The sequence below is a fragment of the Nothobranchius furzeri genome, chromosome 1, assembly GCF_043380555.1.
Source record: "Nothobranchius furzeri strain GRZ-AD chromosome 1, NfurGRZ-RIMD1, whole genome shotgun sequence".
Classification (NCBI taxonomy): domain Eukaryota; kingdom Metazoa; phylum Chordata; class Actinopteri; order Cyprinodontiformes; family Nothobranchiidae; genus Nothobranchius; species Nothobranchius furzeri.
The window spans coordinates 103,921,608-103,936,473 of NC_091741.1; the positions used below are offsets into that span (position 1 = coordinate 103,921,608).

The window sequence follows — 14,866 nt, forward strand, 5'->3', positions numbered from 1 at the left end:
TATTTTAATGTTAAAGAATAATCATCATTTTGTTCATTATAAATGTGTTTTAATCAAATGAATGATTCTTATGCTTTGGGTAATTATAATGGATTAATGAATCCATACTTAATTAGATAATTTTTGAGGATGTTTGTTACTGACCTTCACACACACACTCAAACACACCCACACACAGATTCTCACAGTAAACTCCAAAACACATTTGCTGACGCACACGTTTGCTTTGAGAAGAGAAAGGCTTTTGGTAAGTTTCAGTCTTATGATTTCAGTTCGTGCTGGACAACGAAAGAGAGAGGACCTGAAGAAACCAAAGGGGGGAGCCGGTTGGCTCGTTTCTCCCCTCTCCCCCCCCCCCCCTCCCCCTCTCACGCTGTTCCTGTCAGCCAGACAGGACAGCTGAATCGCAACTTCTAACGCAGACTCATACAGAGTCTTTGATTTCTGAGTGAATTAACTTAAGAAAGCGCATCGACAAAACGCTTTACCATCAACGTGTACCGAGGGCAACTCTGGACCGGTTCGCGGCGCATCTTTGTCTTCTTTGCCAGCCAAGGTGCCCTGGATGAAACATCATCCTAAGGTGACGTCCCGGGTCCAACAGGGGGTCCGATTTTCGGTGAGGCAGAACACGACAGATAGCGTTTTGATGCATCTTTTCCAACTAAACCTAAGTTTATCCAAACCATCACTTCACTCAGACACCTGTTTCTTCCTGAAGCAAAATCAGATGCACACACGCATTCATCTCACCTCATGTTCAATTCTCACTACACTTTGCACACACACGCATCCATAACCACATCATATTACTCTCAATCTTCCTTCCCCAACATTAGGTCTATTTGAGCAAGAACAGCATATCAACTGTTAAAGATTGTCCCACAAAGTTGCCAATGTTGATTGTTATTTCCTGTTTGTCAATTTCAAAATCATTAGTTTAATTTGAAGAATTAAAACTTTTAATTGTCAAACTGGTTTCCTCATTGAACTGAAACACAGACACACAGATATTATCGTCAGTTTATCGATGAAAACAACCTTTGAGTCTTCTTAACAATATAAAATTTGGTTATTAATTAATAAAATTAATATCACAAATTAAGTAACAGAGCCTAAATTAGGATTGGTACATATTAACCAAAATCAGCCATATTTACATATTTGCAGAGCCTAATTTCGTTCCCCTACATATGGCTGCACCAGCATTCCATTCTGTTACACCCCCAAAGTATAAAGAAGTCAATTTTAAAACCTTGAATGATATTTACCCATCTAACCATTCTATACAAACTAGATTTAAGTTCAATGTGGAAAAATGTTACTTATGCAAACAAAACGATGAATCGACCAAACATCTTTTCTATGAATGTGATCAAATTTTAATGATGTGGAATTCTCTCCAGGATTGGCTGAACTCCAATCAAATTTATATAAACAATTTCATAGTTGAAGATATCTTATTTGGCATTATACTAAAAGATAAAAATAATGAATTTCTAATTAATAATCTCATAATCTTAACAAAAATTTTCATACACAAATGCCGATATCTCAAAAATCCACCTACGTGGAATAATCTCAAAAATGAAATTAAACTGCTGTTGAGATCCTTAGGTAAAATGTCCACCCCCAATGCTATAAAGCTTTCTAATTTCATTATGAACACTAATGTCTAACCGCTTTTTGGATTGTATACACAATAGATCTTGTTTGCTCTTTAACTTCCCCTTGTAAAATTTGTATTTATATACACATATAATTTGTTTTTTTCATGCTGTCTTACTTGTATCCTTTCATGTTCTATTTTTGTTTTGATTTTTTGTTGTGTTTTTTTGTTTGTTTGTTTGTTTATTGTCTTACTATACCAAGTTGAATTGTATCTACAAAATGCAAGTTGAGATGAACACGAACTTCGGAACTACTCTGTAATGTCATTCTGCTAACAAATTTTATAAATGTAGTCACTTTTGTTCGTTTTGCAAAGGTTCATTAAAAGTTCTTTAAAAAAAAATCTGCCCCAGCTCTGTTAGCACGACCTTGACAAAAAGAGACTTGGGCAACCAATGACACCTTTTACAAATGCTGCACCCCTTAATATAATCCGTGCATGCCCATAGGCGGGGTGCGTCTATCTCTGTATATGAGTGCACGGGCACAAAGTAGTTAAAAGAAAATGAAGGTGGATCTCTGAGTATAAAAGAACCTTCTAAATCGAGAGTTATAAAATAAATCCACACTCCAGCTCAGCAGATGGCGGAAATGCACCTACAAGCTAGGTGCCACCCGCCATTAAAGAACAGAAGAAGAAGAAGCCCCCCTACCCCAGAACTGGAATGGTTCAGTCCGGAACTCAAACCAAATTACTGCGGGAAGCTGACTTTGCTCGCGCGACAGAAATCAACAGGACGAGCGCAATGAGGTAAGACGTTTGTGAAGCGGCTTGAGCTTGTTTCACTGCGTGTTTATTAGTTTTAGCTAAAAGAACACCTAACGGTTTAACCCATTCCCGCCTGGCTTTTATTTTATCCTTTACCTTAACCCGCAGCGCCAGAAAGAGAAGAGCCCAAGTCCGCCCCGGCCCGCAGGAGCAGAACCAGGTAGGAAGATGTAGAACCGATAAAACAGCGACTAGACCCTTAAACGGCTCTGGTGTTCAGGTGGGTTCTCCTGACCTGTCTGCCATCGACACAGCCATCTTCATGGAGGGGCTGCGGTGCAACCACTGTGAGTCTTTCTGCTACTGATGACTGGGTCTCTTCCAAACCTGGCGTCTAACTACCAACGCTTTTGTGTGCCCAGGTAAACCACTGCACAGCACAGCCATGGAGGAGGAGTTGGACCTCCCAGAGACAGGTGGAGCCGCTGAGGAGATGGAGCAGGGGGGCACCAGGACGAGGAGAAAAACCAGGTAACATCAGGAAGGTTTGGTCCTCACTGTAAACGATAACGACTCACACTTGTGAAGCTCCTTTCAGAGTTCGAGGACTCAAAAGTGCTTTACACTACAGTGTACCATTCACACGCTGGCGATGAGCTACGATGTAGCGACAGCTGCCCAGGGGCGCACTGACAGGGGCAAGGCTGCTGAGCACTGGCACCCTAACCCTAACCGGTCCCTCTGGCCACCACCAGTAGGCAAAGGGGATTAAGTGTCTTGCCCAAGGACACAACAGCAGCATTCTCTGGGATCGAACATGCAACCTTCTGATTACTAGACAACCCGCTCTACCTCCTGAGCTCCTGCTGACCCATACTGTAATGCACCAGGTGTTCATCATCTCCGAGGAGTGGATGAGGAAACCCATTCCTGTGGTGTCTGGAGAACGAGTTGAGTTTTATGGTTTAGGTCCAGTACAGCCATGGGAAAACACCCGTCCTTAATGATCAAGTGTACCTGATCTGGAGTGATCCATTATTAAGTACCTCCAGATGTTAATACTGTTAACACATACCTGTATGCTCCTTCATCTGTCTGTATTAGTTCACCTGCCTAAATCTCTCCAGAATGTCCAAGCTCCTCCCCCTACCTTCGAGGCTGAGCCCAGCCACCTGAGGAGAAAATTCCTTTCAGCTGCATGTGTTCATTATTTTATTCTTTTGGCCACCATAGGTGAGCTTTGCTTGTTGGTTTAACTCGTCTTCGCCAAAACAGACCGGCTTAGCATCCGCATCACCACCGCTCCATCTCCCTCTGCCCCACCCAGACATGACAGGCTACCCTTTTCCAGTTACGGACCATGGCCATGATTTAGGAGGTGCGGATCTTCATCCCAGCAGCTTCACACTCAGCTGGTGGCAGTTTAGAAGGACCACTAGCCTAGTGAACTAGACCAAATTCTTGCTTTGCAAAGAATGGTCTAGGCATGCTCCATTGGAACCTCAGCAGCTCCTACCAGGACTCTGGCTAGCCAATCACAGCTCTCTAGAGGGGTTTCAAACACATAAAGAGCTATGATTGGTCCATAATGGTGGGCCAATCATAGTGCTCTATCTGCTTAGTGAACAAATCACAGAGCTTTATCAACTTTGTGGGCCAATCAGGGCACTCTATATGCCTGGTGGGTGGGATGATGCAACAGAGTGAAACAAGAGTATGTCACATTCATTGTCCAGTGGAATGCGGAGATCATTTGAAAGACAACGGTAGAACCCGCCCCACAACCGAGAGCCGTCAATGGAGCGTGGCCAAACTAAATAATACATTTATTTAGTCTGGCTTGCCAGGCTAAAGGACCACATCATTAGCAAAAAAGCAGAGAAAAGGTCCAAACTTGACACACTCCACCCTACGGCTGCACCGAGAAATTCTGTCCGTAAAAACAAAGAGCAGAACTGGCGACCGAGGAGGCGTTACGTTTGAGCTGTGTGCTCCTGACCAGCAAACAACTCCTGCTTTCATTCATGAGACAGTCGTAACTCGGTGCGGGTTGTCCAGTAAACCAAAGGTTGCAGGTTCCATATCGGCTTCCACCAGACAACACTGCTGTTGTGTCCTTGGGCAAGACACTTAACCCACCTTGCCTGTTGGTGGTGGTCGGAGGGACCGGTGGCGCCTGTGTTATGGCAACCTCGCCTCTGCCCCAGGGCAGCCGTAGCTACATCATAGCTCACCCCCACCAGCGTGTGAATGACTGGTTGTGTTGTGAAGCACCTTGGGGGGTTGTGGAACCCTAAGAAGCTAGAGCGATACAGGCCGTTTACCATTTATACGTATCCGTGGAACACGGCGCCATGCCGCCACAGTGCATCTTATGAAAGCGCCGTGGCTGCATGGCAATGCTGGAATATGGCTGCAAAGCTTGGTAGTCCTGTTACTGCAATGGCAGACTCCTAGTTCAAGGTCTCGCCTTCGTACAGCAGAGGGTGGTGTCATGCACGCGTGTTGAATTGCCACCGAGCTCAGGCTGTGTAACTGTACTGGAAGTAGAAGTAAACTTTGTAAACTGAATCAGCTGAGAGGATAAAATGGAGCGATGCAGAGCTCCAGGAGCTTGTCTCCGTTAGAGCTGGAGCTCAGGCCACAAGAAGGTTCACAGGAACCGTGGAGGGACCTTTAGGAGCAGCTTCAGTCGTCATAAAAAGCAAGTTATGTGTAAGCTAAAGGGAAGTCCGTAACAGCGCGGAGATGCCCCCACACCCTCTTTTTACCAACATCTGTTGTGCAGCCAGGCTTTGTTCACACCCTGATGTCAGGGTTATGCAGCCTTCTCGACGTCTAAGAGCATGTGGGCGGAGACGTCCGTGGTGTCCTTAAGTTATGTTGCACTGCTGACATTGAAGGAGCAGCAGCTTTACTCCAAGCCCCTCCCAGGTTTCTGCACTGCTCACCTCATATCAGCCAGTCATGGTGTGGGTAGGCGTGGCCAGCTGCTGAGATGCTTTATGTGAGAGGGATTGAAACTGTCTTAGGCCCAGATCACACACTCCTCCAGATCCCTCGTTGGGAGCATCATTTGATTAAAAAACGGTGAAGGTGAGGGTGATTTGTAAATCTGTGATCATCCAGTGTGACCCGCTCTGCGACAGCTTTATGAGCCGTCCCACGACCCAAATCAGTGTCCAACAGTCTTCAAGCATGCTTGAAAACCTACGACTCCCGTCTGCAACCGACTAATGAAAACACACCTTCGGTATGCCGCAGCAGCAAGACTCTGCCTCTCTGAGCTTTGGTTTAAAATGTGGATTATAAACTACACACCAAGTTATTATTTCTGTTAATAGCCCAAGTTAAACCGCAGTTATACTATAATAATGAAAGTACCATTTAGACCATCAGATACATTATAAAAACTGATTATGTGTGAGATGAGCTCACGAACATAAAACCCCCCCACAAAAACATGAGATCTCTTTGCTGTTGATGGAAATCTCACATTTGTATTCATTTATTCTTTATTTAACCAGGAAGGTCCCATTGAAACCTCATTTTCAAGGGAGTCCTGGCCAAGAGGCAGCAGAAGTTACAGTTACACAGACATGTGATGTCCTGGATTACAGAAGGCAGTGACAACACAGGGAATCCGTCTCAAGGGTTCTCAGTCTGGTTTTAAATGTAGTCAAACTGGGTTCATTTTCAGTTTTCCTGCAGCCTGCTCCATGCAGGAGGAGCAGAGTGAACCAAAGCCCTTTAGCCCGGTTCGGTGTGAGCAAACAGAACACAGAGTATCAGCTGTTGGTTTTTCTCGCAGACTTGCATTAAGTTGTAGGTGGTAGTAATCCAAGCATGGCCTCATAGATGAAGGTGTACCAATGTCCCAACCTCCTGGTGGACAAAGGCCATCCCACTGGAGAACACCGTTCACCATGATGGGTCAGTGGGCTACAGTTAGGCAAGGCAGCTTTATTTATAGAGCACATTTCAAACACGGGCGATTCAATGTGCTTTATAATAGCATTAAATGGCTCAACAACAAACAGAAAAACACAAATAAAAATATACACAGATTAAATTATAATTTAGAGTTTAAGACAGATTTAAGGTTGAGCTATTACATCACAGATTACAGTGGAGATGATGCAGCATAAGAAACAATTCATGTAAAGGCTGATTTAGGGTTTTAGTTTATTTTTAAACAGCACTAGGGTTGGAGAAGATCTGAGGTCATGGGGAAGCTGATTCCATATGTGAGCAGCATAGTAACTAAATACATCTCCACCATGTTTGGTTCTGACCCGAGGTTCTACCAGCTGATTGTTACCAAGGGATCTCAGAGCCCTATTGGGTGTGTACACAGGAATGAGAGCGGACATGTATTTTGGTCTGATGCCATTGAGTGATTATAAACTAGTAGGAGTACTTTGAAATCTATTCTGTAGTTTACTGGTAACCAGTGCAGGGATCTAAGAACAGGAGTGATGTGCTCCGTTCTCTTAGTTCTTGTTAACACTCTAGCAGCAGCGTTCTGAACAAGCTGCAGTTGCTCCATGGGTTTTTTGGGAAGACCAGTTTGGAGACCATTGCAGTAGTCCAGCCAACTAGAAATAAAAGCATGAGTAGGTTTCTCTAAGGAGACCTGCAGCCGGAGTCTGACGCCAACGCGAGGGTTTTAATAAAGAGGCTTCCTCTTTGAGGAAGACGAGCTGGGTCATGAGCTGACACTTAGAAGAAGTGTTTTGGTTGGCGGTCTGCTTAGCGACGTCTGCTTTGGTAGGTGTGCTGCTGGAGAGAGACGCCGCTCGGTCTGCCTCGCTGAAGTCTTGTCGTACCGTGTGAGACCTTTCTGGAGTTCTCGCTGTGTGACATGAACGGCCTTTAGAGGGTCATAAGTTCTGCTGTATGTTCATGATGCAGTAGACCAGAGCTATTCAAGTCCGGGCCTCGAGGGCCAGCATCCAGCATGTTTTAGTGGTTTCTCTGCTCCAGCGCACGTGATTCAGTGGGTGACTCACCAGCAGCAGCTCATCAGGCTCTGATCAGAAGCCTGATGAGCTGCTGATTGAAATCAGGCGTGTTGAAGCTGAAACATGCTGGACACCGGCCCTCCAGGCCCGGACCGGAACAGCCCTGCAGTAGAAGCTGAAGGTCTGATCAACACAGCAGAGGAGGGATGTCTACAGCCCAACGTTCTTCTACTGATGCTAATGTCTGCTCACACATCTGTTTAGTAGTGGTCTGGTTTAGTCTCACTGACTAGATTCATTCCTGCTTTTCCAACTAGACCAGCCGAGATTCTGCAGCAGGAGGACGAGGAGAGAGAAGCTGGATCAGAAGTAAAGATCTCCATGTCTACATGTCCAAGTCGGTGAAAATACTTCCAGCTCTGATTCTCTGTAGACCGTCTTTCAGGAGGAGCATGAATCTGGTGGAGTCCAGCATTGCCACAGAGGGCTTCTGACCTCTGATGAGGAAGAGGGCGAAGAAGACATCTGGGTACCAAACGCAAAGAAGACTAGAGTGCTGGGACTTGGTGGGCCTGTAAAGTCCTCCTATAGAGGCTCAACGTCTAGAAAGCCAGGTGAGAAATGAAAGAGATGAGCAGAGTTATTGACTTCTCTGTGGTGATGAGCTTCTTCTGGAGCATTACACTTGTTGTTCCTCATGAAGGCAGAGCACCAGCTGGAGATGAAGCCAGCAGGCACAGACAGAAGACCAGGCCCTTGGCACGGAAAGGAACCCATTTTCAGGTGGTTCTAGATGCCTTCCTGGGTTTCTGTGACCAGTACAGGTAAACGTCACACTTGTTCATCTCGTCATGTTCCATCAGGAGAAGTAAAGCAGCGGCTCGGTTTGTCTTCATCTTCTCAGTGAGACTGTGGAGTCTGCAGCAGTCAAACAGTCCGTCCGCTGTTTCTCCGATAACGTCCGAGAGCATCTCCTGGAACAGGTGTAGTACCACATTCTTTTACCTCCACCCCTACTGATATTCTGCTCCACCAAGATCCCGTCCACCACATTTCCATCACAGCTGCTGACACTGCTGTAAAGACTCGCAACACTAGTCAGTGACTCGATGCAACCTGCTGGGTTCCTTGTATAGGAAACTTGTTACTGATTGGCGTGATGACCTGACCTGTTTACTGTGTGAGGTCCTTGAGACGACTCTGGTCCTGATGTGGAGCTTCATAAATGAACTGGATTGACTCCTTCAGCCCTCCACTCCGGGACCTGCTCGTTTGTGCTGCCTCTGGTGGTTCCCCACCCAATCTTTCTGCCTTGAGCACTTCGGATTATTAACCTGCTGCGTCACCACTCCAGGGCCCTGTTTTCTCCTCGTGTTTACCTGATGTGGTCTGGTCCTTTATTCCCGGGGAAGGTGGATAGAGCTAACTTTAACTCCGTCACAAAGAGACTTAAGTCATGACTAGCAGCTGGCCGACACTGGTGTTTCTACCCTCGATACCGATATCTAGACGCTTTCCCACATTATCTCATGGTGAAGTGTTACTAATGACTAGGGCTGGGCATGACTGGAACCAGGATTAACTGTCCGTTATTCCCAGTCGTCTGTGGCTGATCTCCGTGATCTGAAAAATCTGATCAATGCCTCTGAGCTGATCACACCAGCTGTCCGTTGCTCCTACTTTACTGTGAGTGCAGCATGGCGTCCCTTCCCTGTGTCTGCTGAAATGTTACTCCGTGAGACTGACGTCAAGTTTGCATCCTGAAAACAAAAAGGAAGCTCGTTATGCACCAACACGGTGAATTCAACACGAGTTTTAAAGAACACACTGGGTGGAGCGAGGAGAGTTTCTAAGGCTCGCTGCAGAAATAAAAACGCGTATTAGCAGCCAAATGCAGCTAAGACGGCTACGCTCGTCTGTGTGAGCGTAAGTGTCAGAGGGCCGAGAAACCGGAGGACGGCCGATATATTCAATCATTTCTCTATCTGCCGTCAGGCACCTGTGTGGCGACTGTCGCCACTATTAGACTGAAGGAAGGACCCCAACACCTGTTTTTCTTATGTTTGGAGTTTGTTTTTTATTTGAAGTTCAATACATTTTAAGAGATTTATTGACCTATTTAATTTAAATAGCACACAGTGAGTGTTCGGTTGTCTTTCACAATCAATGTGCTGCTAAAATGTATAAATATCAACCTTAGATATCGGCCTTAGAAAACCCACATCGGTCAGCCTCTAGGCCACCTTTTCTCTGTGGTGAACGACTGAGACCTGGAGCCATGATAAATTAATTAATATAATAGTAATTAGAGCCGCTTAATTCATCAAATGTTAATCACAGTATTATAAAAACGGAACAATTGTATTTTGAAATGCTTTATTTTGTTCAATTTACCGGCCTGCCTCTTATGTCTAAGTTTGACTTCCTGCCAGAATTGAACCGCGGCTCGCAAAAAAAATAGAGCAGACGCCAAAACGATCGCCGCGGGCTGGCGCGTGGCGCTTCGGCGGCCCATGTGGTCTATAGAATAGGATAACAAGGGCGCCGAATGAAGGCGGTACCCGTTTTGCGGCGCTTCGGCAGCCGGTGTGTCCCCGGCGTGACAGGAACTCAGCCACAGGTGAGTCTGATGAATCATCTAAGAGCAGTCCAGCAGACAGGTGACTATAAAAGAGCATTACTGCACAAAGAAAAGCCCTTCCCATTTCATGATGTCAGCAACGGTTCCACATGGAAGAGAAATGTCCCAACATCTGAGAAAGGAAATAATTTCTTTACACATAAAAGGTGAGGGCTACAAGAAGATCAGCACAGCTTCACACGTCAGTCACAATTGTGTAGCAACAGTGATCCAAACCGTTAAAGATGGAAGTCCTCGTGGGGGCTGCATGAGTGCTGCTGGTGTTGAGGAGCTGCATCTCATTGATGGTATCATGAACTCAACAGTGTCCGGCTCTGTACTGAAGGAGAAGATGCTGCCATCACTCCATGCACGTGGTTGTCGTGCACTTTTCTAACACTGATCCAGAACACACGCCTAAAGCTGCTGCTGCATTTCTGAAGAAGAACAGGGTGAAGGTGGTTGGATGGACAAGTCACCTGATGTGAACCCAGTCCAACACCTGTGGGGAATTCTGAAGCAGCAAGTAGAGCATCACTCTCCATCCAGCATCCAGGCTCTAGAAGAGTTCTTCTGGAAGAATGGAAAAAGACAGATGTTGCCATATGTCTCCATCTTGTTCATCCCATGCCTAGAAGACTTGGTGCTGTCCTTGGAAACCACCCTGGTCATAATAAATACTGGATGTAGTAGTTTTTGTTGTGGGGTGGATTCATTTCTGCTTCAACCGGTTTTAGTAAAACTGAAGATTTTGTATCTAACTTATTTTATTAAAGTTAATTTCATGTTATGGAGTTAAACACGTGTTCCATAAAACCAGCCTGGAGAACATTCTGGAGACTGTTCTTTTGTTCATCGAGCTGCTGATTAAATTAGTACTTTTTAAAGGGGTGTACTCATTTATGCTGAACACTACATGGATTTGGTGAAGATATTTGACCGCATCCCTCAGGAGGCCCTGTGGGGGTACTCCGGGAGTATGGGGTACCAGGCCCTCTGATACGGGTTGTTAGGACCCTGTATGACCGGTGTCAGAGCTTGGTCCACATTGCCGGCAGTAAGTTGGGCTCGTTCCCAGTGAGATTTGGACTCCGTCAAGCCTGCCCTTTGTCACCAATTCTGTTCATAACCTTTATGGACAGGATTTCTAGGCGCAGACAAGGTGTGGAGGGCATCCGTTTTGGTGGTCTGTGGATCAAGTCTCTGCTTTTTACAGATGATGTGGTTCTGTTGGCTTCATCAGAACGTGAACTTCAGCTTTCGCTGGAGCGGTTTGCAGCCGAGTGGGAAGCAGCTGAGATGAGAATCAGCTCCTCTAAATTTGAGACCATGGTCTTGATTCGGGAAAGGGTAGATCACAGAACATTCACAAACCTGTAGGACATGGGAATTTCAGATGGTCCTTTCTTCTCTTCTCTGCAGATCTCTAACTTTGAGAAGGTTCAGGCGAGAAAAAGAAAGAACACCAAGGTAACAATGTCCTGCCTGATGGTTCCTGTAGACTGGCAGCTGTGGTGTTGATGGTGTGTGTGTGTGTGTGTGTGTGTGTGTGTGTGTGTGTGTGTGTGTGTGTGTGTGTGTGTGTGTGTGTGTGTGTGTGTGTGTGTGTGTGTGTGTGTGTGTGTGTGTGTGTGTGTGTGTGTGTGTGTGTGTGTGTGTGTGTGTGTGTGTGTGTGTGTGTGTGTGTGTGTGTGTGTGTGTGTGTGTGTGTGTGTGTGTGTGTGTGTGTGTGTGTGTGTGTGTGTGTGTGTGTGTGTGTGTGTGTGTGTGTGTGTGTGTCAGGTGGGGTCACTGATTCACACAAAGACACAGAGGCTGTTGGAAGTAAAACAGGAGCTGATGAGGTGAGAAACAGTTGCTTTGGGGTCTTTAGAAGGGTCTGCAGCATGTGCTTTACCCTGCAGGGCAGAGAGGCAGCTGTGGCTGCTCCAGAAGGAGGAGACTGGACTCCAACAGAGACTAGCTGACCTGAAGCAAGGCCAGGCCTTCCTCCAGAACATCAGAAGACTTCACTCGCTCTACCTGGAGCGCCGCGCTGACAAAGAGACGGTAAAGGTGGTAGTCATTGTGTTCATAACGTTGATTTGTGGTCACGGCTAGACAGGGGTTGGACTTGGATGATTAACAGAAGATGCCACAACTTCACTTATGTGACCATCAGAGCAAAAGACATCAGGAGATTGACAGGAGGCATGTGCTCTATGGACATCTGTACATATAGTTGTGTCAAAAGGTTTACTCGCCCCAGTTCCTGAAACATCAATGACATCTTGGTGTCTTTTGTGGTCGTTGTGGAGAAGGTTCTGTAATTTAGGGTTGGGCATCGATTGGAACCGGTTCCAACTGTTCATTTTTCCCAGAATCGTTCAAAGTTTTTTGTTTCGATTCCTAGAATGCCGACGGAAGAGGAATCCGTGGCCGATCTCCGTGGAAAAATAAACGTGATCTGCAAATTGTGATCAACGCTTTTCAGAGCTGATCATACCAGCTGTCTGTGCTGCACCGAGGTCCACCCCCCCACCCCACCCGGCACGCAGCAGTCAAATATAAACAAACGCCTCTGCCGAACTTTTACTCCGTAATGTAAACTTTAACTCCTGCAGTGTAGAGGACACTTGTTAAAATGCGTCAACATTTAATAGAAGCTTTAAAGAACAAACTCTGGAGTTTGTCTCACTGCAGGAATAAAAACACACACGGAGCTTCAGCAGTCAGACGCAGCTACTCACCAATGCTCGTGTGTGTGTGTGAGTGTGAGTGTGAGCGTCAGAAGGCTGAACAATAACCTGTAGAATAATTAGTCAAGTTAGAGCATCTTCTCTGTGGTGGAACACACCAGCTTCTGCCACATTAAATAATAATAATAAATCACATACAAAGTTGTGAACATTTTAGTTTCCTTTCTGAACTATTTCTGTTGAGAGTTTTATGTTTAAAATCTGTTAGATTGTTACCGACAGCAGCTACATTTAAGTTTCACTTCCTGTTCTGACTGAGTGCTGCTGCAGCATGGAGGTGTAGTTCTCAGTCATCCTGGACATGATCATCCTGAGAGTTTTAGCTGAAAACAGCTGGACGTTTCTGGATGTGTTGGAGACATTTAGCCTCTCATCCCAGAGGATTCTTCCAGACTTTGGTCGTGGTCAGAAACAAACACACTGGTTGTGCTGCAAGTCTTTTTCTTTTTTTCTCCAAAACACGTTTTTGTCTAAATGAAGGTGATGTTGTTGTTCATAGAATTATGTTGAAGTTCAGATTATTTCATCAAGTAGGACCTGTGGTTAGCTGGCTCATGTAAAGCATGTCATGTCTTGATAGAATCGGAATCGGGAATCGATAGGAACCAGAATCAAAACAAGGAATTGGAATCGGAATCGTTCAAAATCAAACGATGCCCAACCCTATTCTGTATATAATCTAACGGTAACAGTCCATTCTGAACAAAAAGCTTCCTGTTAACCCATTATCTGTCATGAACATCACGTCAGAGCTCGTCCCACAGAGCTTCCAGGAGACGGAGATGGCCACTCCACTGGCAGGTCCACTCGGCCTTGGTTTCTGGATCATTGCCTAGTTGGGACATCCAGTCTGCTTTCAGGCTGATGAGCACAAATTCTCCTCCAGGATTTCTGAAGCTGCTGCGTTCGTTTTACTATCAGTTCTGAGCAGGTTTCCAGAGCCTTGTTCGCTCGCACATCCCCAAAACATCAGCCAACCTTCTCCGTGTTTCGCAGCAGGAAAGGTGCACTTTTCATTAAGGAAGAGCGAACAACACCTGGACTATGCAAACACCCTCCTAGTTGGTGCTCTGGTGTCAGCCCTGAATCGGCTGCAGGTCATCCAGAACGCTGCTGCCAGGTTCTTGACAAACACGCACCGACGTAGCTATATTAACCCTGTCCTGTCACGTTTTCCTGGCTCCCCATCATTTTCCAAGTACAGTTGAAGCTATTGACTTTTGTCTTTAAAGCACTCAACGACCTGGCACCTCCCCATCTCTCTGGCCTGCTCACTCCCTATGTACCCACGCCCAGGTTGAGGTCGGCTGACCTGCTGCTTTGCACTTCCCGGATGCGTTACAAACCACGGGGTGAACGAGCATTTGTCCATGCTGCCCCAAAGCTGTGGAACGCTCAACCACTTTAATGAGCACTGCCTCTCCGTCCTGGACAACATCTGTCCTGTCAGAACCAGATCAGGTCCTGCTGTGGACCCTGGTTTACATTCACAGCCTAAAGCACCAATGCAGAAGACTTATGGAAGAAACCCGTGTCTGGCTTTTGCGTGACCTTAATCACCTTCCTCCCCTTATTCTGCTGTCTACCTATTCTGTCTTTTCAGGGATCCTGAGTTCCTGTAGTTTTCCCTCTCCTCACATCGTTAACCACAGCTTTTCCTTTTTCCCATCTTTATTTTATGTTATGCTTTATTGTTACTTTTCACTCTTGTGATTTCTATTTTGAGGGGTGCTGTATTAAAGGTTGTTTCTTATCTCTGCAGTATGGAGCCTCCAGCTTAGCAGCTCTGCTGTTGGAGACGAGTCTGGCTCAGGAGGCAGGTCATCAGCCATGAAGATGAGAAGGCGGAGCTGCTCCAAGCACAGCTCCGTATGTGGTGTCGTGTTCAGCATATGGGGGGGAGATGTTCCTGTTACTTATAAACCTTTTATAACAAATAAAAAGGATTTTGTTCAACCCTACAAGTCAGGAGTTGTTTTTATCCATCAGCTACAGCGGAGGGAGATTACCTGAACCCAGACTCACGCACAGATCACGATGCAGCAAGAAGCCATCCAGCATCATGTGCCGTTGTGCTGAGATGTGTACCCCGTGTGAAGCTGTCCCTGTAGGGTGTGCCCTGCTGCCATCCAGCTGTTGTGCTGAGATGTGTACCCCGTGTGAA

General features: G+C 46.0%; 1 protein-coding gene across 5 annotated transcripts; it reads left to right on the forward strand.

The window, feature by feature from the left end:
- The first annotated feature begins 391 nt into the window (after positions 1 to 391).
- On the forward strand, positions 392 to 14,666 carry cenpu (centromere protein U). Of its 5 annotated transcripts, XM_070552837.1 has the most exons (12): positions 2,266 to 2,422; positions 2,549 to 2,600; positions 2,661 to 2,727; positions 2,803 to 2,911; positions 7,662 to 7,713; positions 7,790 to 7,958; positions 8,048 to 8,168; positions 8,249 to 8,327; positions 11,387 to 11,434; positions 11,747 to 11,808; positions 11,869 to 12,019; positions 14,465 to 14,666. In XM_070552837.1, the coding sequence occupies exons 1-12, from the start codon at positions 2,337 to 2,339 to the stop codon at positions 14,534 to 14,536; spliced, it is 1,068 nt and encodes a 355-aa protein (XP_070408938.1). In that variant the 5' UTR covers positions 2,266 to 2,336; the 3' UTR covers positions 14,537 to 14,666. The 5 variants fall into 5 exon arrangements, 3 of the variants coding, with proteins under 3 accessions (XP_054594885.2, XP_070408938.1, XP_070408937.1); XR_011520994.1 differs by lacking the exon at positions 11,747 to 11,808 and adding an exon at positions 392 to 619 and having other exon boundaries at positions 2,246 to 2,422; positions 2,549 to 2,727; XM_054738910.2 differs by having other exon boundaries at positions 2,264 to 2,422; positions 2,549 to 2,727.
- The last annotated feature ends 200 nt before the right edge of the window (positions 14,667 to 14,866 follow it).

Bases quoted from the DNA above. Each gene is read 5' to 3' on its own strand.
- cenpu (XM_054738910.2), top strand. From the start codon at position 2,337: ATGGTTCAGTCCGGAACTCAAACCAAATTACTGCGGGAAGCTGACTTT. The intron at 11,809-11,868 runs GTGAGAAACAGT...TTTACCCTGCAG, and splicing joins GTAAAACAGGAGCTGATGAG to GGCAGAGAGGCAGCTGTGGC. The intron at 12,020-14,464 runs GTGGTAGTCATT...TTATCTCTGCAG, and splicing joins CTGACAAAGAGACGGTAAAG to TATGGAGCCTCCAGCTTAGC.